Source organism: Eleutherodactylus coqui, chromosome 5 (assembly GCF_035609145.1).
Source record: "Eleutherodactylus coqui strain aEleCoq1 chromosome 5, aEleCoq1.hap1, whole genome shotgun sequence".
NCBI lineage: Eukaryota > Metazoa > Chordata > Amphibia > Anura > Eleutherodactylidae > Eleutherodactylus > Eleutherodactylus coqui.
In genome coordinates, this window is record NC_089841.1 from 213,223,147 (window position 1) to 213,249,229 (window position 26,083).

Sequence of the window (26,083 nt, forward strand, 5' to 3'; positions counted from 1 at the left end):
TGGGAGCCCAGGGTCCCAGTGCCAATGGGGTTCTCTTTTTTTGGTGCAGGGCAACCCGCTCGATACTGACATGGTGTAATTAATAGGTTGCAAGCCTGCATGGTGCACTACATATACCATGTAGTCTGACATTCTGTATCTAATTTTTTGTGTAGGAATAAGCACTAAACTGCCACCCCTCTATAAGGAGGGTTTATGAGTGGCTGCTCATCAGTGTCCTTCACGTGTGTTACTTGCTCTAACATTTAGTAGTTTGGCTGTCTGCATGTAGGAGGATAGGTGGTTATATGCCTGCCCTCCGGTATCAGTATATCGGTAAGCATATGGCCATATTCTGTGTTTTTTTTCGTCTGGTTCACAATACAGGCACAAACAATGCTGCAGTACTATACTTGTGTGAAAGCAGCCTCAAGGTTTGCTTTAAGGCCTCATGTCCACGGGGAAAATCAGATCCGCTGCAGATTCTACATGTAGAATCTGCAGCGGGTCCCTCCTGCCCCGCGGACATGAGCGCCGAAAATAAGAATTTAAAAGCATTTACCTATCCGGCGCGGGCGGAGAAGATCAGCTGTTCCTCACGGCCGGATCTTCAATTTCGGCCGGCGGATGAATTCCTGACGCCGGCGGCACGTCGCCGGCACGTCGCCGACGTGCCGCGCGCATGCGCCGGGCACATCCGCCGAGCCGAAGCAAGGAAGATGCGGCCGTGAGGAACAGCTGACCTTCCCCGCCCGCGCCGGATGGTAAATACTTTAAATTCCTATTTTAGGTCTCCCGCGGATCCGGACGGCTTCCATAGGCTTCAATAGAAGCCCGCGGGAGCCGTCCCCGCGGGAGACCCGCACGAAAATGGAGCATGGTCCGGATTTTTCCATGCTCCATTTTTTTTAAAATCCCTTTTATTGACGATCCGCGGGTATTTATCTACCCGCGGGTGGTCAATGCATCCCTATGGGATGCGGATCCGCATGCGGCAGATCCGCTGCGGATCTTAAATCATATTTTGCCCGTGGACATGAGCCCTAAAGATTAATTTGCTTCAGAAACTCTGAATGTAATTACAGGTCCAGAAAAACAAGGTGAGTCTTGGTTCAGCAAGATTGGAATTTACACAAGCAAGCTGACCTCTTTGAATTGCTGGAAAGGCATGAAAGAAGAAACAAGGCAACTGGATAGAGGTTATATTTTCATGGAAACAAAGAATTGACTTTAGAAATACAGTATATCAAATTATATCTGCTAATGTTTAGTAATGGTAATCGCATAATAGCACTTATAACTAAAGCCTTCGGTATTGTATGCTAGATGCCAGCTTAGGTCTACTACAGGTATCATTTCTTAAAGTGTGATTGTCTTAAACCAAAGCATACACTTTTAAAACCTTTCTCGCAGCCTTTGTACATAGGGCCTTATTAACAGGGTTGTGCAATGTTTGAAAGTTATCTACTGTTGCGTAGGTAGGGGGTAGCTTTCAAACACTTGCACATCCCATTTAAGGCCCAATGCAGATGTCTGGGTCAGATTCCGATGTGACCCGTGCCCCTGCCCCTGCATTGACCCGCAGCTGGCGCACAGCCACACATGCGCAGTGCAGAGCTTGCGCATCACCAATGACACAGAAGTGCAAGAATCTCACTGAAATAGGACATGCCGCGATTTTGTTCTGCATAGGATTGCATAAACCAATGCAATTCTATGGCAGCGTGCAACCGTGGAATCCCGCCGTGGAATTTGCACCCATGTGCATTTGGCCTGAGGTTGGTGAAGTAGTCATGTCATATAATGTTTGGTTCAACTGGTATAAACAGTGTCTGGCGACAATCTATTGTGCATGAAGGCAGCTTGACTGTCCCCTGATGTCTACTGTTAGGTTAATCAAGCTTTGGCATGTTGGGTAAGTAGAGTCAGAGGCATATAGCTGCTGCTTATTAATCTCTCTATTGGGCAATAGAAATGAATGCATCAGATTTATGCTAGCAAGCACACAGGTGGATCAAGTAGGCCATACTGTAGTTCCTGGGCTGTTCCCCAAACTGAAGGTCCATTTACACATACAGATGATCACTCAAAATTCGTCATAAACTGACAGTTTAAAGTGATCATTTTGCGTCAACTATTAATGGGTTAATCAGCCCATTAGAAGCAATGTAGCTTCATTTGCATGTATTTAGAGAACAGCGGGTGGTCTGTTCTCTAAATACATCACTATTGTTCTCCATCAGGAAAGATGCTGAAAGTATCTTATCAGCTCTTATCAGCACTGCCCATGGAGAACTTAGTGTGCGGTCTGTCTTATCAGGGATGATGGATTTTATGTGGAGCGGAACTCAGAGATGGACGAAAAGTGCACGATGGGCACACATTTACAAGCAACGATTGCTGAAAAGATGGCTTTAGAGCGATAATCGTTGTACGTAAATGTTCTTTTAGACTCCCCTTCTTCCCCACTACCACCATACCACATTGTGTCTATAGTCAACAGACCTAAATGAATTCAGACATGTAAAATGTAGACCCTAGAGGTCACTGTGCAGGGAGGGGGAGTAGATAAACTGTGACCATCATAAGTTGTGAGCTGTAGATCCTGTGTTATCTATATATAGGTGTTAGCTTTCATAGTAATCCGGTCTGTAATGATAAGACGATTGCTGGAAAGTTTTCCCTACTGAACAGGAAGTGTTAGCCTATTATTAAGCTAAAAACCTCTCCTCATTCCTAGTTTCTTCTATAGATATAAACATGTATAATCTCATAATTCTAGAAATAGCGAATAATAGCTGCATAAGGGTATATTCACATGTAATGGATGTGCTGTGGTTATTTAAAAAAATACAGTTTTCTTGCTATTAATTGCCATAGTTTGCAGAAAATACAGACAAAATATAAGGGAGATATTTAGCAAAGTTTTTTTTGGTAAAATTTCACACAAGTCCTCATTATAAAATAAAATTACGACTTTTTTTTGCCACTATGTCTCTCTGCGCCACTTTCCCCCCCAAAAAGGTGTGGCGTGTTACAAGAGAGTGTGACCGCCACAGACAAACAAACATTGTATAACTTACACCAAAAACTGGTATAAATAATACCAGAAATTTATTCCAGCTCCCAGCTAGCGAAGATTTTGGTGTAGGCACACAGAGGAGCCGATATGCCTCTGCCATTGGGAATACCATAGGGCCAGGGTATGAAATGCCCGGTCTTAATAAATCTCCCTTATGGTTTTTATGTGCGTCACCTGTACTTCCATGAAACCATGGCAATTAGTTAGCCTCAAGATAGTTATACTGCCACGAGGGTAATCTTTAGGACGTCTAATACACGTGTTGTAGGACAACAGCTGTAGACACCAGCCACCTGGGCTTCTTCTTTTCTTGCTTCTGCCATTGTGCTGCTCCAAATGGAACAATTAAAAAAACTTAAAAAAAAAAAAACTATTATAAGTTTACTGGTAACATGATGCTACTAAAACATACCAACCTCCTATAACAATATGTAAATGTTTATATTTTTGTTGTTTTTGCAGATATTCAAAACTTTACAAATTCTTGTTTAAATGAAAGCCATGAACTGTCTGAATGCCAGACCAATGAAGGGCAGGCCTACATTCCGTATGATCTGGCAAAGATGTATATTAGCAAGGTTTGGATTGAAGAAGAACTAATTTTTAATTGGCATAGAGCTCTACTGAGATGACATCTGGAAAAAGGTGTTCACTTCTATGGACCTCCAACAATGGGCTTAGAAAAGGTGGAAAGTCTTAAGCATAAAGCGTATCAGGGAAGACTTAAAGAAGGGACCTTTTACACTAGCAGGCTTTAATGGGGGTTTGTCTGGCTTCTGGCATGCAAGCCAAAATTTTCCTGGAGGACATAGAGCAGCATGCTGTGATATTTCGTCCAGGATTGTGTGCTGGATCTGTGCCAGAGGCTTCAAGAGGAGCTTGTGGCACAGTGTGAACATGGACTAAAATGTAAGATCTCTGATGTTCTAGTGGCTTTCTTATCCTAGCTAACGTTAACATTTTTCTAGAAATAGTAAAGTAGTTGCAGCCACAAAATGACATCATCTCATGTAAGATAACCAGCTGAATAGACTAAAGGCCCATTTACACGCAAAGATATCTTTCAATTGACTGAAAGATTGAAAGATTTAGTGATCTTTTTGCATAACGTGCTAATGGCCATTACGACTTTATCATCTTCATTTGCATGTAAAAGGGCCTCCAAGAACTGTTTGCAGAGCCCAGCGTGTGGTTAATCACATGCCCAGCTGTGCACATAGAGGCAATGTTCTCGCTGCGTCAGCCAGCAGGTTACAATGTTATCTGCTGGCTTCCCACGGAGATTACAGCCTGCGGTCTACTGAGAGATAAATCTGTAGATGAACTATGGATTTTAAGTTCACCTTAAAATCATCGTTCAAATGAAAAGTGCACAATGGCAGCCTTTATATGTAACAATTATCGCTCATTTTGGTCATTTGAACAAATTTTGAGCGATAATCATTACGTGTAAATGGGCCTTAAGCCTTGGAGAGATTGATCGTCCCCATGAGCATTATTAAAGCTGGACATAGCATTATGTCCAATTCCTACCCACTGGTATAAGCCCAAAATGTACATAATAAAGATACATAATGGTAGCAAAGGAACAAAGGGTATGTGCACCTTTAAATATTTGATGTCATGAAATATTTTTGTTAGTGGTGGATATTTTTATTTTACATTACTCATTTATATAGCACATGCATATTCCGATGTACACAGACTGTCATCACTTACAGTGGGCTCAGAATCTTAATTAACCAATCAGTATTTTTTTTAAGTGCAGGAGGAAACTGGAGTACTTGGAGGAATCCCATGCAAATACGGGGAGAACACTAACTCCATACTGATTTTGCCTTGGTTGGATTTAAGCCCAGGACTCCAGAGCTGCAAGGCAACAGACACTGAGCCCCCGTACCTCCTCACAGTTTATGAGCCAAGGATTGGGCTAAGGCTACATGGTGACTATGGTTTTTATGACACAAGTTTCAAAAATTTGTGTGACTTCTTGCATTACTGTTTCAGTGCTGCAATTCAACTGTTAAAAAGGAAGCATCTTGCATTGCAGTCTAGGAAGGTTGTAATTAGAGATGAGCGAACATACTCGTCCGAGCTTGATACTCGTTCGAGTATTAGCGTGTTCGAGATGCTCGTTACTCATGACGAGTACCACGCGATGTTCGGGTTACTTTCACTTTCATCTCTGAGACGTTAGCGCGCTTTTCTGGCCAATTGAAAGACAGGGAAGGCATTACAACTTCCCCCTGCGACGTTCAAGCCCTATACCACCCCCCTGCAGTGAGTGGCTGGCGAGATCAGGTGTCACCCGAGTATAAAAATCGGCCCTTCCCGCGGCTCGCCACAGATGCGTTCTGACATAGAGGACGGAAAGTGGTATCTTGGTGGAGCTGCTATAGGAAGAGTGTTAGGAGTATTTCAGGCTTCAAGAACCCCAACGGTCCTTCTTAGGGCCACATCTAACCGTGTGCAGCACTGTGGAGGCTGCTTTTTGCAGTGTTGCACCTTTTTTTTTTTGGGTATATCGGCCGTGCAGAGCATTGCGCCCTGCAGTAATACTCCAGGGCCAGAAGTGCTTAGGCAGGGACAGAAAACATATTGATTGAATATAGGCAGTGGGCCTTTGCAAAAAAATTTGGGGAAAAAAATCTATTTGGGCTGCCTGTGACTGTCCTCAGTGTTCTGGGTCTGTGCTGGGTGTAGTAGTTCTCCAAATTCATACGCAGCCAGCTAAGTGTTACAGCAGGCTTGCGCAAAATTATTTCCTGGCTCTGTCTGGGCTGTGAAATCACCGCTGTATTGCAGTTCATAGTGCAACACTCTGCAGTTCTTTGACATACTCCAGGGCCAGAAGCGCTTAGGCAGGGACAGAAGACATATTGATTGAATATAGGCAGTGGGCCTTTGCAAAAAAATTTGGGGAAAAAAATCTATTTGGGCTGCCTGTGACTGTCCTCAGTGTTCTGGGTCTGTGCTGGGTGTAGTAGTTCTACAAATTCATACGCAGCCAGCTAAGTGTTACAGCAGGCTTGCGCAAGATTATTTCCTGGCGTTCCGTAAGCGAAGTCAGCCTCCAACCCCAGGCCAATAAGCGGCACATTTAATTACAGCGTTCTGTTTCTGCATTACTGGTAATACAGCATGCTGAGGGGTAGGGGTAGGCCTAGAGGACGTGGACGCGGCCGAGGACGCGGAGGCCCAAGTCAGGGTGTGGGCACAGGCCGAGCTCCTGATCCAGGTGTATCGCAGCCGACTGCTGCGGGATTAGGAGAGAGGCACGTTTCTGGCGTCCCCACATTCATAGCACATTTAATGGGTCCACGCGGTAGACCTTTATTAGAAAATGAGCAGTGTGAGCAGGTCCTGTCGTGGATGGCAGAAAGTGCTTCGAGCAAGCTATCATCCACCCAGAGTTCTGCGCCGTCCACTGCTGCAACTCAGAATCCTCTGGCTGCTGCTCCTCCTTCCTCCCAGCCTCCTCACTCCATTACAATGAGACATTCTGAGGAGCGGGCAGACTCCCAGGAACTGTTCTCGGGCCCCTGCTCAGATTGGGCAGCAGTGGTTCCTCTCCCACCAGAGGAGTTTATCGTGACTGATGCCCAACCATTGGAAAGTTCCCGGGGTCCGGGGGATGAGGCTGGGGACTTCCGGCAACTGTCTCAAGACCTTTCAGTGGGTGAGGAGGACGATGACGTTGAGACACAGTTGTCTATCAGTGAGGTAGTAGTAAGGGCAGTAAGTCCGAGGGAGGAGCGCACAGAGGATTCGGAGGAAGAGCAGCAGGACAATGAGGTGACTGACCCCACCTGGTTTGCTACGCCTACTGAGGACAGGTCTTCAGAGGGGGAGGCACGGGCAGCAGCAGGGCAGGTTGCAAGAGGCAGTGCGGTGTCCAGGGGTAGAGGCAGGGCCAGACCGAATAATCCACCAACTGTTTCCCAAAGCGCCCCCTCGCGCCATGCCACCCTGCAGAGGCCGAGGTGCTCAAAGGTCTGGCAGTTTTTCACTGAGAGTGCAGACGACCGACGAACAGTGGTGTGCAACCTTTGTCGCGCCAAGATCAGCCAGGGAGCCACCACCACCAGCCTCACCACCACCAGCATGTGCAGACATATGATGGCCAAGCACCCCACAAGGTGGGACGAAGGCCGTTCACCGCCTCCGGTTTGCACCGCAGCCTCTCCCCCTGTGCCCCAACCTGCCACTGAGATCCAACCCCCCTCTCAGGGCACAGGCACTACCGTCTCTTGGCCTGCACCCACACCCTCACCTCCGCTGTCCTCGGCCCCATCCAGCAATGTCTCTCAGCGCACCGTCCAGCCGTCGCTAGCGCAAGTGTTTGAGCGCAAGCGCAAGTACGCCGCCACGCACCCGCACGCTCAAGCGTTAAACGTGCACATAGCCAAATTTATCAGCCTGGAGATGCTGCCATATAGGGTTGTGGAAACGGAGTCTTTCAAAAGTATGATGGCGGCGGCGGCCCCGCGCTACTCAGTTCCCAGTCACCACTACTTTTCCCGATGTGCTGTCCCAGCCCTGCACGACCACGTCTCCCGCAACATTGTACGCGCCCTCACCAACGCGGTTACTGGCAAGGTCCACTTAACAACGGACACGTGGACAAGGACAGGCGGGCAGGGCCACTATATCTCCCTGACGGCACATTGGGTGAATTTAGTGGAGGCTGGGACCGAGTCAGAGCCTGGGACCGCTCACGTCCTACCCACCCCCAGAATTGCGGGCCCCAGCTCGGTGGTGGTATCTGCGGCGGTGTATGCTTCCTCCACTAAAGCACCCTCCTCCTCCTCCTCCTCCTCCAACGCAAACTCTGTCTCGCAATCAAGATGTGTCAGCAGCAGCAGCACGTCGCCAGCAGTCGGTGTCGCGCGGCGTGGCAGCACGGCGGTGGGCAAGCGTCAGCAGGCCGTGCTGAAACTACTCAGCTTAGGAGATAAGAGGCACACGGCCCACGAACTGCTGCAGGGTCTGACAGAGCAGACCGACCGCTGGCTTGCGCCGCTGAGCCTCTAACCGGGCATGGTCGTGTGTGACAACGGCCGTAATCTGGTGGCGGCTCTGCAGCTCGGCAGCCTCACGCACGTGCCATGCCTGGCCCACGTCTTTAATTTGGTGGTTCAGCGCTTTCTGAAAAGCTACCCATGCCGACTCTGTGCACATTTCCGCAAGTCCCACATGGACGCTGCCACCCTGCGCACCCTGCAACATCAGTTTCATCTGCCAGTGCACCGACTGCTGTGCGACGTGCCCACACGGTGGAACTCTATGCTCCACATGTTGGCCAGGCTCTATGAGCAGCGTAGAGCTATAGTGGAATACCAACTCCAACATGGGCGGCGCAGTGGGAGTCAGCCTCCTCAATTCTTTTCAGAAGAGTGGGCCTGGTTGGCAGACATCTGCCAGTTCCTGGGAAGTTTGAGGAGTCTACCCAGGTGGTGAGCGGCGATGCTGCAATCATTAGCGTCACCATTCCTCTGCTATGCCTCTTGAGAAGTTCCCTGCAAAGCATAAAGGCAGACGCTTTGCGCTCGGAAACAGAGCCGGTGGAAGACAGTATGTCGCTGGATAGTCAGAGCACCCTCCTGTCTATATCTCAGCTCGGAGAGGAGGAGGAGGAGGAGGAGGAGGAGGGGGAAGAGACAGCTTGGCCTACTTCTGAGGGTACACATGCTGCTTGCCTGTTATCTTTTCAGCGTGTATGGCCTGAGGAGGAGGAGGAGGATCCTGAAAGTGATCTTCCTAGTGAGGACAGCCATGTGTTGCGTACAGGTACCCTGGCACACATGGCTGACTTCATGTTAGGATGCCTTTCTCGTGACCCTCGCGTTACACGCATTCTGGCCACTACGGATTACTGGGTGTACACACTGCTTGACCCACGGTATAAGGAGAACCTTTCCACTCTCATACCCGAAGAGGAAAGGGGTTCGAGAGTGATGCTATACCACAGGACCCTGGCGGGCAAACTGATGGTAAAATTCCCATCCGACAGCGCTAGTGGCCGAAGGCGCAGTTCCGAGGGCCAGGTAGCAGGGGAGGCGCGGAGATCAGGCAGCATGTACAGCACAGGCAGGGGAACACTCTCTAAGGCCCTTGACAGCTTTATGGCTCCCCAGCAAGACTGTGTCACCGCTCCCCAGTCAAGGCTGAGTCGGCGGGAGCACTGTAAAAGGATGGTGAGGGAGTACGTAGCCGATCGCACGACCGTCCTCTGTGACGCCTCTGCCCCCTACAACTACTGGGTGTCGAAGCTGGACACGTGGCCTGAACTCGCGCTGTATGCCCTGGAGGTGCTTGCTTGTCCTGCGGCTAGCGTCTTGTCAGAGAGGGTGTTTAGTGCGGCTGGGGGAATCATCACAGATAAGCGTACCCGCCTGTGAACAGACAGTGCCGACAGGCTTACACTCATCAAGATGAACAAAGCCTGGATTTCCCCAGACTTCTCTTCTCCACCAGCGGACAGCAGCGATACCTAAGCAATACGTAGGCTGCACCCGCGGATGGAAGCATCGTTCTCTCTCACCATCAAAAACGGGGACCTTTTTGCTTCATCAATCTGTGTATAATATTCCTCCTCCTCCTCCTGCTCCTCCTCCTGAAACCTCACATAATCACGCCGAACGGGCAATTTTTCTTAGGCCCACAAGGCTCAGTCATATAATTTTTGTAAACAATTTTTATACGTTTCAATGCTCATTAAAGCGTTGAAACTTTCACCTCAACCAATTTTTATTTTAACTGGGCTGCCTCCAGGCCTAGTTACCAATTAAGCCACATTAACCAAAGCGATTAATGGATTTCACCTGCCCTCTTGGTTGGGCATGGGCAATTTTTCTGACGTACATTAGTACTGTTGGTACACCAATTTTTGGGGGCCCTCGCCTACAGTGTAATCCAATTAATTTTTAGCCCACCTGCATTACAGCTGACGTTACATCAGCTGTGTTGGGCACTGCAATGGGATATATTTATGTACCGCCGGTGGGTTCCAGGGAGCCACCCATGCTGTGGGTCCACAGGGAGTTGTAACTGCATGTGTCCACTTCTAAAGAACCCCAGTCTGACTGGGGCATGCAGTGTGGGCCAAAGCCCACCTGCATTAAGCACGACATTACCTCAGCTGTGTTGGGCACTGCAGTGGGATATATTTATGTACAGCGGGTGGGTTCCAGGGAGCCACCCATGCTGTGGGTGCACACGGAATTCCCATTGCGGAGTTGTACCTGCCTGTGACTATTTATAAAAAAACGCGGTCTGACTGGGGCATGCAGACACCTTGACAGAATGAATAGTGTGTGGCACATAGGTTCCCCATTGCTATGCCCACGTGTGCAGCTCCAGATGGAGGTGGCACAGGATTGGATTTCTCATTGCTTCTGTACTGCATTGTGGACTATCGCCCCACCCCTTTTAAAGAGAGTCGCTGCCTAGCCGTACCAACCCTCTGCAGTGTGTGCCTGCTTTTCCTCTGGCAGACGCACTTATAAATAGACATGAGTGTGGCGTGGCATGAGGGCAGCTGAAGGTTGGGCAGGGACAGTTTGGTGTGCGCTGTGGACACTGGGTCGTGGGGGGGGGGGTTGGGTAGCATGTAACCCAGGAGAAGTGGCAGCGGAGTGTCATGCAGGCAGTGATTGTGCTTTGTTGGAGGTAGTGTGGTGCTTAGCTAAGGTATGCATTGCTAATGAGGGCTTTTCAGAAGTAAAAGTTGTTGGGAGGGGGGGGGGGGGCCCACTCTTGCCGCTATTGTGGCTTAATAGTGGGACCTGGGAACTTGAGATGCAGCCCAACATGTAGCCCCTCGCCTGCCCTATCCGTTGCTGTGTCGTTCCCATCACTTTCTTGAATTGCCCCGATTTTCACAAATAAAAACCTTAGCGAGCATCGGCGATATACAAAAATGCTCGGGTCGCCCATTGACTTCAATGGGGTTCGTTACTCGAAACGAACCCTCGAGCATCGCGAAAAGTTCGTCTCGAGTAACGAGCACCCGAGCATTTTGGTGCTCGCTCATCTCTAGTTGTAATGCAACTTCACTGAAAATCATTACCTGCAATTTTCCAGCCAAAGTCACCAAGTAGCATCAGCCTTATGGCTACAGATAGGCTCACCACGGAGACCTGTCTTTGCTCCCCTGCAGTGGAATATCACTAGCGATATTCCACCTCGCCCATGAACAGGCAGCCTAAAGGGCACCGACTAACATTTAAAATCTAATGTCCATCATTACAATAAGTCATTTTGTAATAGGTTCACTGTATCTGGTCTAGCTACTTTCTTCATTTTCTATCTGTTACGTGACCCTCTGCCTGAGAAATATCTCCACTTTCTCTGACATCTTGTCTGCATTTGCTACTTCCTCCCCTGTTCATAGCCCCTGACATCCTGTGAGCAGTGCATGATGGGAAGGACACACTGCGCTGTATTGCTCATGTGCAGTTCAGAGTGCCGGAAGCTCCTGTTTGCCAGCTTCCGCCAGCTTTCTCTGACACTCCCGGTGAAAGGGAGGTTGGTGCCTGTAAGTTGTAGGACCTGTGAGCAGGGGGCGGAGCTACAGTGCTGGCCGGTAAACCAGTTCTATGCACGCTAGAAGTTGTAGGTAACAGTCTGCTGCTGTGTTTACTGTGTAAGGGATGCATGCAAACGCAATGGCAGCTGCATCTAATCAAGAAGAGGGTTCACAGTGGCAGATAAAAGGTACAGATACCGCTAATTGCTAATTAGCTGTACTGCCTAGATTTCACCATTTTCAGAATCTCCATTTTAAATTCAAGTTCCTCTTGTCTTCTCCAACTTGGTTGCTTCCAAGTTCTGAGTCCAGAAGTAGATCTATTATGTTTCTGCTGGTTTATAATTTCCTTCTATTTCAGATAGCAGATGATATGCAGAAAATGAAATTAAAGTATATGGATATCATTAAAGAAATTGATAGCAATACAAAGAAACAGCAGGTAAAAGTAGTTCCAACCTTAGAGGAAAATATTTATATATACAAGGAAGTTATAATTATTTGAAGATAGCATTACTATTACTATTACTATAGTCAATGTTATTAAACTTCTGACATGTCATAGAGAAATACATGCTAGAGATTTTTTTCTCGGGGCTCAGTAACGAAGACCCCCACAACTACTAGAACACAAGGGCACAAGCTATTGGTTGAGCAATGTTCCCCTTCAACACCCACTGACACTTTCTCCCCTTAGAAGGCCATGGTTAGCTGAAGATGGCCTAATAAGCTCTCTATTAGGAAAGAAGAAGTGAGCTCAACCAAGCACTTGTGCCCACTTAGTTCCAATTATCATTGGGGGTCTCAGTAAATTCATGTTTGTTTATGAAAAGCTATCGACCTGGGCTAGACTCTCCATTGTAGGCCTGGGGTTGAAGGATAAGACCTCTCTTTCCTGTTGAAACGATAACTTTATTATAACTCACGTGGGCGTTGGACCACCATACAGGAAAGAACAAGGACCAGGCACCACAGAGCAGCATCAGACACAGCATGGGTATTCCAGAGGACCAATCCACTCAGCTTTAGTGTAGGCAGCAGTGGCGTCTTCCCGGGCCTGTAGGGCTTTTCTCCGAGAGTTCCAATGGCAGCTTGTCTCTTATATCATTGCTCCACACCACTCAACTTCCCTGTAGGAGATACACTAGCTTCCGTTTCAGCCCCTGGCCACTCTGTGCTGTTCACCTGACCCCCTCCTGTCCAACGGCTGGCTTGGAAATTAAAACAGCATAACGATATAAAAAAGGTGGTTCTCAACTCAGCCACTAGGTGGCATACACTCCCCATTAATACCTCTTAATGAGGAAATAGACAATATGCTCTGTAGAGGGGCTACCCCCCTATATCAGCACCTGAACCCCATGGATATAATACCCAGATATATAAAGATCTGTTCATATGCCCTATGGCAACTCTAATAGAGTTGTACAATTCACGTATTACATGGATTACCATTAGAGATGAGCGAACGTACTCGTTACGAGTACTTACGCACCCGAGTACCGCCATTTCCGAGTACTTCAGTACTCGCGCGCAAAGATTCGGGGGGCGCCGGGGGGCGGGGAGAGGAGTGGCGGTGCGGGGGGTAGCAGCGGGGAACAGGGGGGAGCCCTCTCTCTCTCCCTCTCCCCCCCACTCCCCACTGCTACCCCCCGTGCCGGCACGCCGCCCCCCGAATCTTTGCGCGCGAGTACTGAAGTACTCGAAAATGGCGGTACTCGGGTGCGCAAGTACTCGTAACGAGTACGTTCGCTCATCTCTAATTACCATTCATCTGAATGGCTACCGTGTAGTACTATAATACAATAATGTCTGGGTGCTGCAGTTTCCACATGTAAAATCAGGTTTGTCAGGTGTCTCTATAGTCAGACCCGCAGCAATGGGCTGATCATTTAATTGATTGTTTATGATAACTTGGCCCCTTTAATGAAATTAATCTATTATGTGGTTCAAACATAAAACAATATTGTGTTCATTTGCCAAATTATTGAGTATCAATCAGAAGTAATTTTACCATTAAAATTTAAGATATTTAGAGAATGCCTTGTGTTCAACAAACTAAAATTGTTCCCCTTTTTATAAAAAATACATGAGTGAATTACTAGTATGAAATTTGGTTTTAGGAACAGATCTCCCTTAGCCTTAGAAATCATTACCAGGATAAAATGAGAACCCTGAAGATCAGAATACAAGCCTATCATGAAGTCATGGATGAAAAATCACAACACTTTCAGGATAAAATGAAGGTGAGCTGTCATATGCCATACTTACTTCATGGGGTGCAAATTCATCTTATAGGTTTGTTGACTCATCTACATCCACTGTTATAATAGTATTACCAGTGTGGTCTTTCCAGAGAGGATCTAAAACTTAACTTTTATTTGTGTGTCTAATTAACCCTTTCCAATGCAATTTGTATACTGGTTTTCCTAGGGGGCTTACTCTTTTTCTGTTGCTACACAATGGCGCTATAGGCTGGCTAAAGCCAGTACTGCATGAGGTGACACATTGATTAGGCTCCCACAGCAGAGAGGCTGGCAATATACAGGAAGAGAACCCCGACGGACGTCTTCCAACATCGGAGCTGTACAGCCTTAAATCATTGTGTCTTAAGACGTCAGACAGTGGATTGGAAAACATGAGCAGATATATAATCACACTGAACTATGGATGGCACCAACTAATGTGATGGTTTGCCACCTCTATGGACTCAACGCCCTGGATCCTAAAAACTAGGAGGCAGCCTTAGCTTCCTATGGTACCAAACACTAGTATAGGTGGGCGTGCCTGAACAAATGGGGATCGGTGGGAGGTGCACCCTCGCTGTCACCTCTCTCACCGAATACTCATCCGTTTTCCAAGGTAACACCCCACCCGTACCCAGTGTTTAAGTCCGTGACGGTGATATTGGTCCTTGGACCTACACCGTGCAAAACAGAAAGCTGCAGATCTTCCCTGGCAATGTTGGGGGATCAGCAGACATGCGGGAGATACACACTAAAGGTGGTGAGTGCCTCTTCCCCGCCAGACAGCATTAGTGGAATGCTGATCTCCTCGTGTGCTGTAAAACAGCCACGGTGCCCTGAGGTGACCAAGTGGCATTTGAGTGGGGGTGCAGGCTGGCAGTACCGAGGTAACTGACCCAAAAATTACCCTGGCGATCCTGAACCCCCAAAATTAAAAACAGTATCGCAAATCTAGGGTAGTGCAAATAGATAGAAAAATTAATGCTCAAACTAACTAGCACTACTAGTGACTGTTAACAGAATTACGCTTCCAAAGGTCTGACTCCAGTGGCCAACTAAAGTGACAATTCACTATTTTCTTTGTATATCATTATATGAGGGGAGGTAGGAAGTGAGGGTGTGGATTTTTTTATAGTCAGTTATTATTAAAGGGGTAGTACCATCTCAGGAATGCTATTTCAATGTATTCGAAATTGCAAAATAATGCACTCACCCTTCAGATGTTAATTTCCAAAATACTTTGTTCTCCAGATAATTTCTGTTTTTAGGTTGTTTATTGCTGATTGGTCACAACGGTAGCTGGTAGCCAGATGAAAGAAATGCGCAAGAGCCAGCCTCCTCCGCTATTTCTTTCCATAGAAGAGTTTATCTATTTTGTCTGGCAACGAGCAGTAAACAACAAGAGGGCGGAGGAATCAATATCTGGAGAATGGAGCGTTTTGGAAATAGACATCTTATAGGTGAATAGGATTCCCGAAATGGGAATACCAATTTAATGTGTAGGTTGTGGTAAGTTATAATGCAACACTTAGGCTGAATGCACACTGGCGGAAATTCTGCAGTGAGATTCTGTGCGGAATTTCCACAATTGAACATTACCATAGGATTGCATTGGTTTACTCAACCCAATGCAGATAGCCATGATTTTGATCGTGGAAAACATGCGTAATAAAAAAATCGCGGCATGTCCTATTTTAGCCGGAACATCCGCAGGGAAGCCGGAGGTCACTGCAGGGGCACAGGGTCGCATCCTGCTGTGAGAATCTTGCAGTCAGAATCCGACCCGTCTGCATTCGGCCTAAACCTGACAAATTTCATCTGTTATTCAGATAAAAAAAGGTGTTAATTAGAGATGAGCGAGTGTACTCACCAAGGCAAACAACTAGAACGAGTAGTGCCTTATGCGAGTACCTGCTCGCTCGCCTCTAAAGATTCGGGTGTTGGCGGGGAGGAACGGGGGAGAGATCTCACTCTCTTCCCCCCGCTCCCCCCTGCTCACTCCCGCAACTCACCGCTCTCCTCCGCCAGCACCTGAATCTTTAGAGACGAGCGAGCAGGTACTCGCATAAGGCACTACTCGCTCGAGTAGTTTGCCTTAGCGAGTACACTCGCTCATCTCTAGTGTTAGGCCTCATGTCCACGGGCAAAAGAGGAATTAAAATCCGCTGCGGATTTTAACTCTTCTCCCGCACGCGGATCCGCACCCCATACGGATGCATTGACCACCCGTGGGTAGATAAATACCCGCGGATGGTCAATAAAAGGGATTTAAAAAAAATGGAGCATGAAAAAATCTGGACCATGCTCCATTTTCATGTGGGTCTCCCGCGGGGACGGCTCCCGCGGGCTTCTATTGAAGCCTATGGAAGCCGTCTGGATCCGCAGGAGACCAAAAATAAGAATTAACTCACCTGCAGCGGGCCGGGAGGGTCTTCTCTTCCTCACGGCCGGATCTTTCATGCTTCAGCTCGGCGGATGTGCCCGGCGCATGCGCGCGGCACGCCGACGACGTGCCGCCGGCGTGCCGAGTTCATCCGCCAGCCAAAAAAGAAGATCCGGCCGTGAGGAAGAGAAGACCCTCCCGGCCCGCTGCGGGTGAGTGAATTCTTTTAAATTCCTATTTTAAGCGCTCATGTCCGTGGGGCAGGAGGGACCCGCTACGGATTCTACGTAGAATCCGTAGCGGGCCTGATTTTCCCCGTGGACATGAGGCCTTAATGTTTTACAACTAAATAAATACTTATCAGACCTTTAATTCTCAGGATTTGGAAATGGAAAAAGAACAGTGGCTACAAGAAAAAACATCTCTTCTTCTTGAAATAAATGAACTGAAGGAAAAATTAGAATCTGAAAAGGTACTTTTTAATCAAGCAGCTATACATCTCTGTGGGAGAAAGCATCGGTATTTCGAGAAGCTGCAATGTCTTCTGACATGCTGTGTGCTTGAGTTCTGCAACATCCTAACATAAAAGGTGTCTCAAAAATGTAGAATCATGTATATAGAATGAAAAAGGTTGGGCAGACGGTGATCCGATGTTGCATATAAGCTGTGGGGGAAGGTGGTAACCGTTAGACCATGTCACCAACATGACTGTTATTTTAAATGCTGCCATATTGGATTTAACTCTAATTTTTGCAATGGGAAGGTGTGTGTGATAAATTAACTAACAGAGAATTTCACCAGAAAAACAACAGAGTTTTTCATTTTAATATAACTTTATTTATTTGTATGTTACAACAGTAAGTTGTCTTCATTACTGGCAATGTGAATGATGGTGTTACCTCAAGACAAATATGTTGAGATCGTCCTTGTGTCAAGTGAACAAAGCATATGTGTCATCTATGTAAAAAAGGATAAAAAATGAATATGGGCTCACCTGACCAGCAGTGCCTCCGGTATAGGGGAAAAAAACGATATGTTTCCCAGCCAGAGCTCCGTCCTCAGATGGCTGTTGGCAATCCGATAAACATCATGAGAGGAACTGTAGATATGGAGGAGGGCTTCAACCATTAAAAAGAATAACTTTATTGATTAAAACGCATACATCTGACAGGTAAACGCTGAAGCCACTGTCTGGACGAAACACGTTCAGCGTTTACCTGTTAGATGTATGTGTTTTAATCAATAAAGTTATTCTTTTTAATGGTTGAAACCCTCCTCCATATACACAGTTCCTCATATGTGTCATCGCCTCTAATTTCAATCAATGCCACGCAACCAGACCTCCCATTACCGCAGTGCATTAGCCAAACTTATTTACAAATTCATAGAAAAGGTAATTGTTAACGTTTGTCCTGGACTGCCAACAGGAACCGGGTACAGAGGGCAGCCAACTCAGATGCCGGAAACTTGAAATACGGGTGGCTAGACGCAGGAAGGGTAACGTATTGAAACCGGACGCACTGGCAGAAACACCAACTGAATAGTGAACTGTATACGGGAACCTGGACCCATGGACAGACATAACATAGAATTGAAAAACAGCCAACACACTCACCAAACATCCCCGCACGCATAAGCAGATGGAATTGCTGTAATAAATACGAGGAATTAGTTTGTGAATTGGCCAGGTTAATTAAGTCGCGAGCCAGCTTTAAGGGTCCCCGTGTCTCGAGGTCCCTACTCTAACGAGACATGGACCAGAACCCTGCCTGAAAGCAGAGCAATCACCTCGATAAAGGTGGCCCTGCGCTGGAACTTAAGGGACACATTAGCCTAGAGATGATACATGATCCAGCAGCACAGGACACAGTTAACACACCAACACACATATACAGGCATGCAGGAAACCAAACCCTGGAGTGAAGGGATACCAGCTTCCTTTTTCAAAGGGCCTGATATATAGATATACAGATATATGCAGCAGACTCGTGGGGATTGGCTGGGAGGAGGAAATCCACACCAAGCCAGCTAAATTATCCCTCACCTGTGAAGCTGTGCTCCTGGAACCCTGTAGAACAACAGATCCTAGCAGCACAAACGGACAGTAGTCTTGCTGATAGACCACAATCTGGATGACCAAAAGCCATTACTAATAAAGCGTCTGCAACCGCTCTTATGGCCTCATTCATCAGTACCGATTCTGATCATCCAGGTCTTGGTTTAGCAGCGATAGAACCTGTTTCTCTGAAATAGGAAAGAAGTTTGGCAACTGCACTGTGAGTAATGGAAGGTCTTGTTGGGTGGCACTGATTGAAATCTTCTATGATGACACATGTGCTTCCTTTACCTGATATAAAGACAATCTTAACACATTCTGTAAAAACGTTATCATTTATATTGCTTGCAATGAAAAAAAATCACTATGCTAACATGAGAATGAATAAAGTTATGATAAAATAAAGTATGCCATTGTTTTCTGGCGAAATTCTCTGCTACTTTGATATATCACACACCTACCTTCCCATTGGAAACATTAAGGTTGAATCCAAGATGGCAGCATTCAAAATGGCCATCATATTGGGGTCATGGCCTAACAGATTCTTCTTTCCCTCAAAACTTTTATACAAAATTCACACTTTTGAGGCAACCTATATTTTGTTTCAGTTTCTCTTCTCTACTTGATGTCAGTAAATTGAAACATTCTTGTTCACATCCAGAGGGTAAAAACATGTCCAGTCCAACTGATAAAGGTGTCCGGCTTCTTAAGATCTCTCTTTTGTTAAGAATCCTGACGTGATTAAGAAGGTCTGTGTAACCAAGAATGTCTCTATTCACTGTAAGCAAAGCATTTGAAAATGGTAAGGAATTGAACTCTAGCTTATATCTGTGTAAATACTGTATTTTCATTGTACAGTGAATAAGCCTTTTCTGTAATACAAACTTGAAAACCTCTTAAATTGCACTCTTATTGTCAGACCAGGCCAATTTTTGTCAACACTGAACATTTAAGGTATATAGGGCCAGGAGGACAGTCACCTAAGAGCCACTGTAAGAGGAAACAAGGATCCAACAGAATGGATATTTATTGTCCAATGCTCATGTTCCCCCTTTTGTCAGTTATGCTTGCTCATATGGCAAGTGAGACTGGCCACAGTTATTCAGCCAGCAGTTATGCTTCTGCTCAGCCAGCCCCCATTCTGTATAACTGTAATGAATGTACTGTAAAAGAATGTGTAGTTATTTACTATGTGGCAGTGATTTTCCATTCCCTCACATACTCAAATACTTGGCGGCTTCTTTTACCAGTAGTGGATTGATTCTGTACGAGCTGTGTGACAGATTAAAGTTTTGTTGCTAAGCAAGGGTATAACTAGAGTCCTATGGGTTCCAGGGCAAATTTTGGACCTGCCCTCAGGCTTACTCTGGGATGCATGGGTTCCAGTGGTGTTGCTAGGGTCTATAAAGGTATATTTTAGACCCCCTCATCCAATAAAGTAATACAAATTATGCATAAACATAAATGTAGGTATAGATGTAGCAAAGTTTAACTTGACATTTAATGCATTAAATTAACTGTGGCGCAGAAGATTTACTAGCTTTTCCGTGGCTTTTATTGTGTTAAGATAAGTTGTTGCAACAAGTTAAACATTGCTACATCTGTATATACAGTGTGTATGTATGTGTGTGTATGTATATATTATATTCTGCTGAATTTATAAGCACTTATAGTTCAGCTACCTTTACTGATCACAGATGATGGCTTCACTGATTGGGGTTATTGACTTTCATCTGTCTTCTTTATCCAGCCCAGGCCACCATGATGACTGTTTTCAGCCATGACTCAACTTTGCAGTATTTAATGTATAGACATTTTGGCTCCTCTCCTTTCAAGCACGTCCTCACCTACAAACTTCAAGAGAGCCGGATGGTAGTAATGATCCCTTGGTGCTATACACAATAACAGTACCTGCCCAATAGTGCTCTACAAAGTAACAGTCCCCTCTTTCTGCCCCTATTAAATAATAGTACCCCCATTCAGCTCTTCTACTGTATTATTTCCCCCTTTGTGCCCTTATATAGTTACAGTGCCACCTGTGTGTCCCCATTAAGTAACAATGCCCTATTTTGCCTCATAGTAACAGAGCCTCATTTGTACCTCCATCTAGCCCTTGCCTAGATTTTGCCAAGTCCAAGACATAAAAGAAATGTCTACTTCTGCTCTGTCTCCAGGATTGCCTAAACTGGCACATTATAACAAACCAATCAGTTGTGTGAACAGAGCCAGATAAGCTTTCTAATATTTGAATGTTAGAAAATTGCTACATTTACTAAGGCCTGAAAATAAATTTGGTACATATCTGGACAGTGTGCACAAGAATATGAAATCTATGCAGCTATGAGGAGTTATGGTATAGATTTTCACTACAATTTACATCACTTTCAGAAATTTTACACCAATTTTCTGGCAAGAAAAAAAGACATTAAGCTTTGTACAACTTGTATTCCCACGAAAATTTGACACTTTTTGACAAATATGCTGCCCACTCATCACAAGGGCAAGGTTTCGCCAAAGTGGGCATGGTCTCCCACAGAATGGCCCAAGCGAGCTCACTGGATGACTAAGATCTCATGCCCCAAATTTATGAAAGGGTGTGCACCTTCAATTGTTTTGTACACTGCGTTCCAGAGCATTCTGTACTTGGAGCAACAAATAAAGTACCAGTTCAAGTAAAATTCCCCTAAAGTATACAATTACAGAACTCTTCTTTGCTCTGACTTATTACATAGTTTGTCTTCTAAACTTCTGACATTTTATAGAAAGCGATGCTGGGTTTTGTAATCCCTCAATTAAAAGGCTTGTTAGTTCTTGCCACACTCAGTGTAGCCTTGGATTCTTCTACAATACATATGGTTTAATAGCGCAGTTCTGGCAAGTATGTAACTGCACTAACAACTGTTAATTCATCTTTACAGTGCAGAACTGCAGACATGAAGAAAATGGAATTTGAGCTCGTCAAGTGTAAGTTAGTTGAATTGCTTCTAATGAGATACTTTATATGCGATGAAGTCTTTTTTTGTCATATTGTACCATAAGGAATGGAATTTAATCCAAAGCTGCTTCTGCCTAGTCAAAAATATATAGTATTTGTATAACTTTAGTTTATGAGCCTCGTTGGTTCTTTATGATAAATGCTCTCCTCAAGTGGCTGTCCGATATTTCACAGCGCAATATTAGTGTACGGAAAAAACACTAAAGTATTAACTCCTTAAAGGGGTTGTCTCGCGCAATCAGGAGGCTGGAATCGGCACATGTGACGGGGGCGGAGCTAAGCGATGACGCGTACAAGGGGGCGGAGCAAAAACGCAGCTGCTGCCAAGCCGAGCCGAAGGGAGAAGACCCATCTGCGCAAGCGTGTCTAAAAAAGCAAGAAGACACCGAAATTAGACAGAGCCATGGAGACGGGGACGCCAGCAACGGAGCAGGTAAGTGAATAACTTCTGTATGGCTCATATTTAATGCATGATGTATATTACAAAGTGCATTAATATGGCCATACAGAAGTACTTAACCCCACTTGCTTTCGTGAGACAACCCCTTTAAGGAACAGGGTGTTTTGGTCCCAAAGCACCAGACACTCTTTAGGGATTTTACCCATGTGGTGGTTTTACTGCTCTATTTTGTTTTCAGCTACCAAAATTATTTTTTCCCATGATACTTAGGGTTATTTTTTCTAGCTTTTTGCACTCCTTTTTGTCATTTTTTTTTTAGAATTTTATTAGGGGTAAGAACCAAAAAAAGTGTTTTTAAAAAAATAAATTTATAGGGGGGCGTGGCCTGGACGCGAGCAGAGCTGGAAGCATAAACCTGTGCTCCGCTCTCCGATAGCCTAAAAAGCGGCAAAAAAGCATTACCAGCAGCTCAGATATCTTTAGATCCTTACCGGAGGCTTCCCTGGGCATCATGCCGAAGAGAAAGTCAGCCAAAGCACCGCTGCAGAAGGTCTCCGACTTTTTCTCCTCCCGCGGCTCGGGACAGACTGAGCCGACAGTGAGAGAGATCTCCCCGGGGTCCGCAAGTCCCGCAAGCTCCGCTGCTGCCGCCGGAGCTGGAGAGGACATCGCAGGCACTTCAAATAGTGAAGAACTCACAGCGATCGGCTTGAAGAAGCTGTCTCCTAACCAACAGAAGCCGGCATCTCAGCGCAGGGTGAGTGATGATGATGATGATGATGACAGTCCCGCCATTAATATCACAGCAAAAAACAAAATGGCGTCGCAGCACTCACACTCCCTGCATAACATGTCGGCATCCAAATTAGCTACACCTTCTAATAGCCCAGAAAAACAGAGACCCCGTATGTCCCCACATACCACCACCTGCAATAAGCTTGTACAAATACAAACAGAAGCAGACCCTATAAATGACCTCCCTTCCTCAAGCCTTCCCGCATCGGAAGACTTTATCAAAAACATGATCTTAGCCCTGCGGGGCTCGTTACAGAAAGACATTAAAGCTCTTTCCAATACTTTTAGCGAGTCCATCCAGGAATTAGAGCAACGTACAGATCATGCTGAAAACAAGATAGGAGAAATAGCATCATCCCATAATAATCTTATTGATGCACATTATTCTCTGGAGGAGGAAGTGGAGTTTCTTAAAAGCAAAGTGACAGATTTGGAAGATAGAAGCAGAAGGAATAATGTGAAATTTAGAGGTATACCGGAAAGCGTTACACAACCTGACCTCACAAATTACCTCATCAAGTTAATTAAGCATCTTCTTCCAAACGCTACCGAACATGACTGCATCATAGACAGAGCGCACAGATTAGCTAAGCCAAGCTTTCTTCCAGATACAACGCCTAGAGATGTAATAGCCAGAATACATTTTTTTCATGTAAAAGAAGCGCTCATGTCGGTTGCCAGATCCTCTGGCCCCTTAACTCCGCCATATACCAATATTCACCTGTATGCGGACTTATCCCAATCCACAATCCAAGCTAGGAAAGCCTTTGCGCAAACAACCTTGGCTCTGCGAACCGCCAAAATACCCTACAAATGGGGCTTCCCTATCAAATTGATAATCGCAGAGATAATACAACTCAAGTTATATCTTCTCCAGACGAAGGAAAAAAACTACTTCTGAAATGGAACATCCCTTTGCCAGAGATCTCACAAACAGCAAAACCTCAAAGAGTTCAAAGGGCACCTAACCGTCGCACTCTCCCTACCACACCTCCGTGAGGAAATTGCAACATGTCCAACCTGAATATTTTATACGCTGGTAATTCCATGCTATCAAAACAAGGAAAAAGGCCGTCACTTGTTTGCCGAACTTTCCCCCCAAATGAATCAGGTTTTTATACCTGCTATATTGTTCTGTTTAAATTGTTTCTGTTCTCAGGTCTTTAAATATTTAAACGAAGAATTATTTCTCTGCACCCTATCCGATAGGCACGCTATTTCTACTTCTAAGAACAACGTCCGCAAATCTTCGCCTATACGTCCCAGAAGACCTGCTTGTATTGTTGTAAGTTTTCAAGTTTCTACTTACACTGTTAAACATGCTGCCAAGGTTACCCCGCACACAATATGCATATTTATATGTCAAGATGTCATTAAATGTTTGCTCATTTAACGTTAAGGGTCTAAACACCCCCTTTAAGAGGGCAATGGTCTGGAAGGACGCTAGATCAGCAAACATCGATATACTTTGTCTTCAGGAAACGCATCTTACACACCTCTCTTCCACTAAATTTTTAAACAAATGTTACCCTAACATCTTTTTTGCTAATGCTCAAAAGAAACACGCAGGCGTATTAGTCGCATTTAAAGAGTCAGTAAACTTCTCCCTTAAAGAACAAATCGCTGATAGCAAGGGAAGATATCTCATCCTGGTAGGAAAAATAGACGAAACTCCAGTAACGATTGTTAATATCTACGCGCCCAACAAGGCGCAAATAGCCTTCCTAAACAAACTAATTTAAAAAAATCAAAAAGTCCCGCACAGGAAAATTTATCCTCTGCGGTGATTTTAACATTATTCCAAATAGAGACATAGACTCAACAGCAAAAATAAGAACCGCCCCCACACTTCAATCCTGGCTCCACAGAGAAAGTTTATATGACTCTTTCAGATGTCTAAACTCCTCCTCGAGGGAGTTTACCTATTATTCCCCAAGGCACAAAACGTTCTCGCGAATTGACCTTATGCTAGTGGATAGATGGACTCTCAATTCCGTTATCAATTCATCAATAGGCACCACTACATGGTCTGACCATTCTCCTATCTACCTAAAACTTAAGATCAATGCCCCTTTCAACCCAGCCAGAGTCTGGCGAAATGACATAAACCTATTTAATTCTCCTTCCAACCAAAAACTTATTGAAACCGCACTAGACGAATACTTTGCCATAAACGCCACACCAGATATTAACAACTCCACACTGTGGAACGCTCACAAGGCGGTTATCAGGGGAGTCTTAATAAAATTAAAAATACAAGATCGAAAAAATAAACAAATAAAAATTGACTCCCTATTAAAGAACATTGTAAAATTAGAGAAAGCCCAACAAGAATTTCCCCAAGACACTCAACACGCAGAGTTAATGGCTATGAGAGGGGAATTAAGGAAAATCCTTTTAAACAAACATACCAACAATCTTACCTTTCTTAGAGCAAATTTCTATTCTTATATAGATAAGCCATCAAAATTAATGGCCAAAATAGTCAAAAAGAGACAAATTAAATCAAAAATTCCATTTCTGTATTCACTTAGAGACCCTACTATAAAAATCACCCATCCCCAACAGATAGCGAATCAGTTTAGAACCTTTTATGCCAACCTATACAATCTAGCCAATGACTCAAATACCCCCCAACCAACAACAGATCTTATAGAGAAATTCTTGCAGAGGGTGTCTCTCCCTTCTTTGAGGTTAGAGAATGGCCCCTTAAACAAACCAATATCTATCCCAGAAATAGCTAAAGCCATCAGTGGACTAAAAAAGCACAAATCCCCAGGCCCAGATGGCCTATCAAATGAATATTATAAAAGGTTCTCACTCTCCCTGTCGCCACATCTAGCGACCATCTTTAACGACTCGATGAATCAAGGCAAGATGGCAGATGAAATGCTACAGGCTACGATTGTCGCCATCCCCAAGCCGGGAAAATCGACTTCATCACCAGCAAACTTTAGGCCCATTTCCATCCTAAATTCCGACGTGAAGATATACTCCAAAATTTTAGCAACTAGACTTCTGGAACTCCTTCCTGGAGTCATACATGACGACCAGGTGGGATTTACAAAGGGCAGAAATGCGGTGGATGGTGCGAGGAGAGCCCAAAATCTAGTGGAGTTGATAAGCTCGGGTCGGACGCCTTCTCTCCTCCTTTCCCTGGACGCGGAGAAGGCGTTCGACAGAGTCCACTGGGGGTTCGCCTTTGCCGTTCTCCGAAGATTTGGGGTGGGTGAAAATTTTCTACGAGCGGTACAAGCCCTCTACACTCAGCCCGCCGCGAGAGTCTTGGTGGACGGAGCTTTGTCTGAGCCATTCCTGATAACAAATGGAACCCGTCAGGGTTGCCCCCTTTCCCCCTTAATATTTACCATGATAATTGAACCCCTAGCTGAAACGATTAGAACCTCCTTGGGAGTCAAGGGGATACCAATCAACATGAGACAGCATAAAATGGGCCTTTTTGCGGATGACGTCCTTATTTCTTTAACTGATCCGTTGAACTCTCTCAGAGAAGTTTATGAGTGCATCTCCCGCTTTAGTCAAGTCTCATATTATAAACTGAACCTAACCAAATCCCAGATTATGGGATTTAACATAGATAAGAGTTTGAAGGAGAG

The 26,083-nt window shown here is 45.4% G+C and overlaps 1 protein-coding gene across 2 annotated transcripts in view; it reads left to right on the forward strand.

The window, feature by feature from the left end:
- The window catches only part of LOC136628348 (unconventional myosin-XVIIIa-like), a 63,052-nt gene that overhangs the window by 32,606 nt on the left and 4,363 nt on the right, over positions 1-26,083 (forward strand). The window contains exons 4-9 of one of the 2 annotated variants that reach the window (XM_066604167.1): positions 1,065-1,178; positions 3,524-3,639; positions 11,953-12,033; positions 13,715-13,837; positions 16,600-16,692; positions 21,195-21,240. In XM_066604167.1, coding sequence (XP_066460264.1) covers positions 1,065-1,178; positions 3,524-3,639; positions 11,953-12,033; positions 13,715-13,837; positions 16,600-16,692; positions 21,195-21,240 — 573 coding nt within the window. The remainder of the gene's footprint in view (positions 1-1,064; positions 1,179-3,523; positions 3,640-11,952; positions 12,034-13,714; positions 13,838-16,599; positions 16,693-21,194; positions 21,241-26,083) is intronic. The other variant, XM_066604168.1, reaches the window with a different exon arrangement.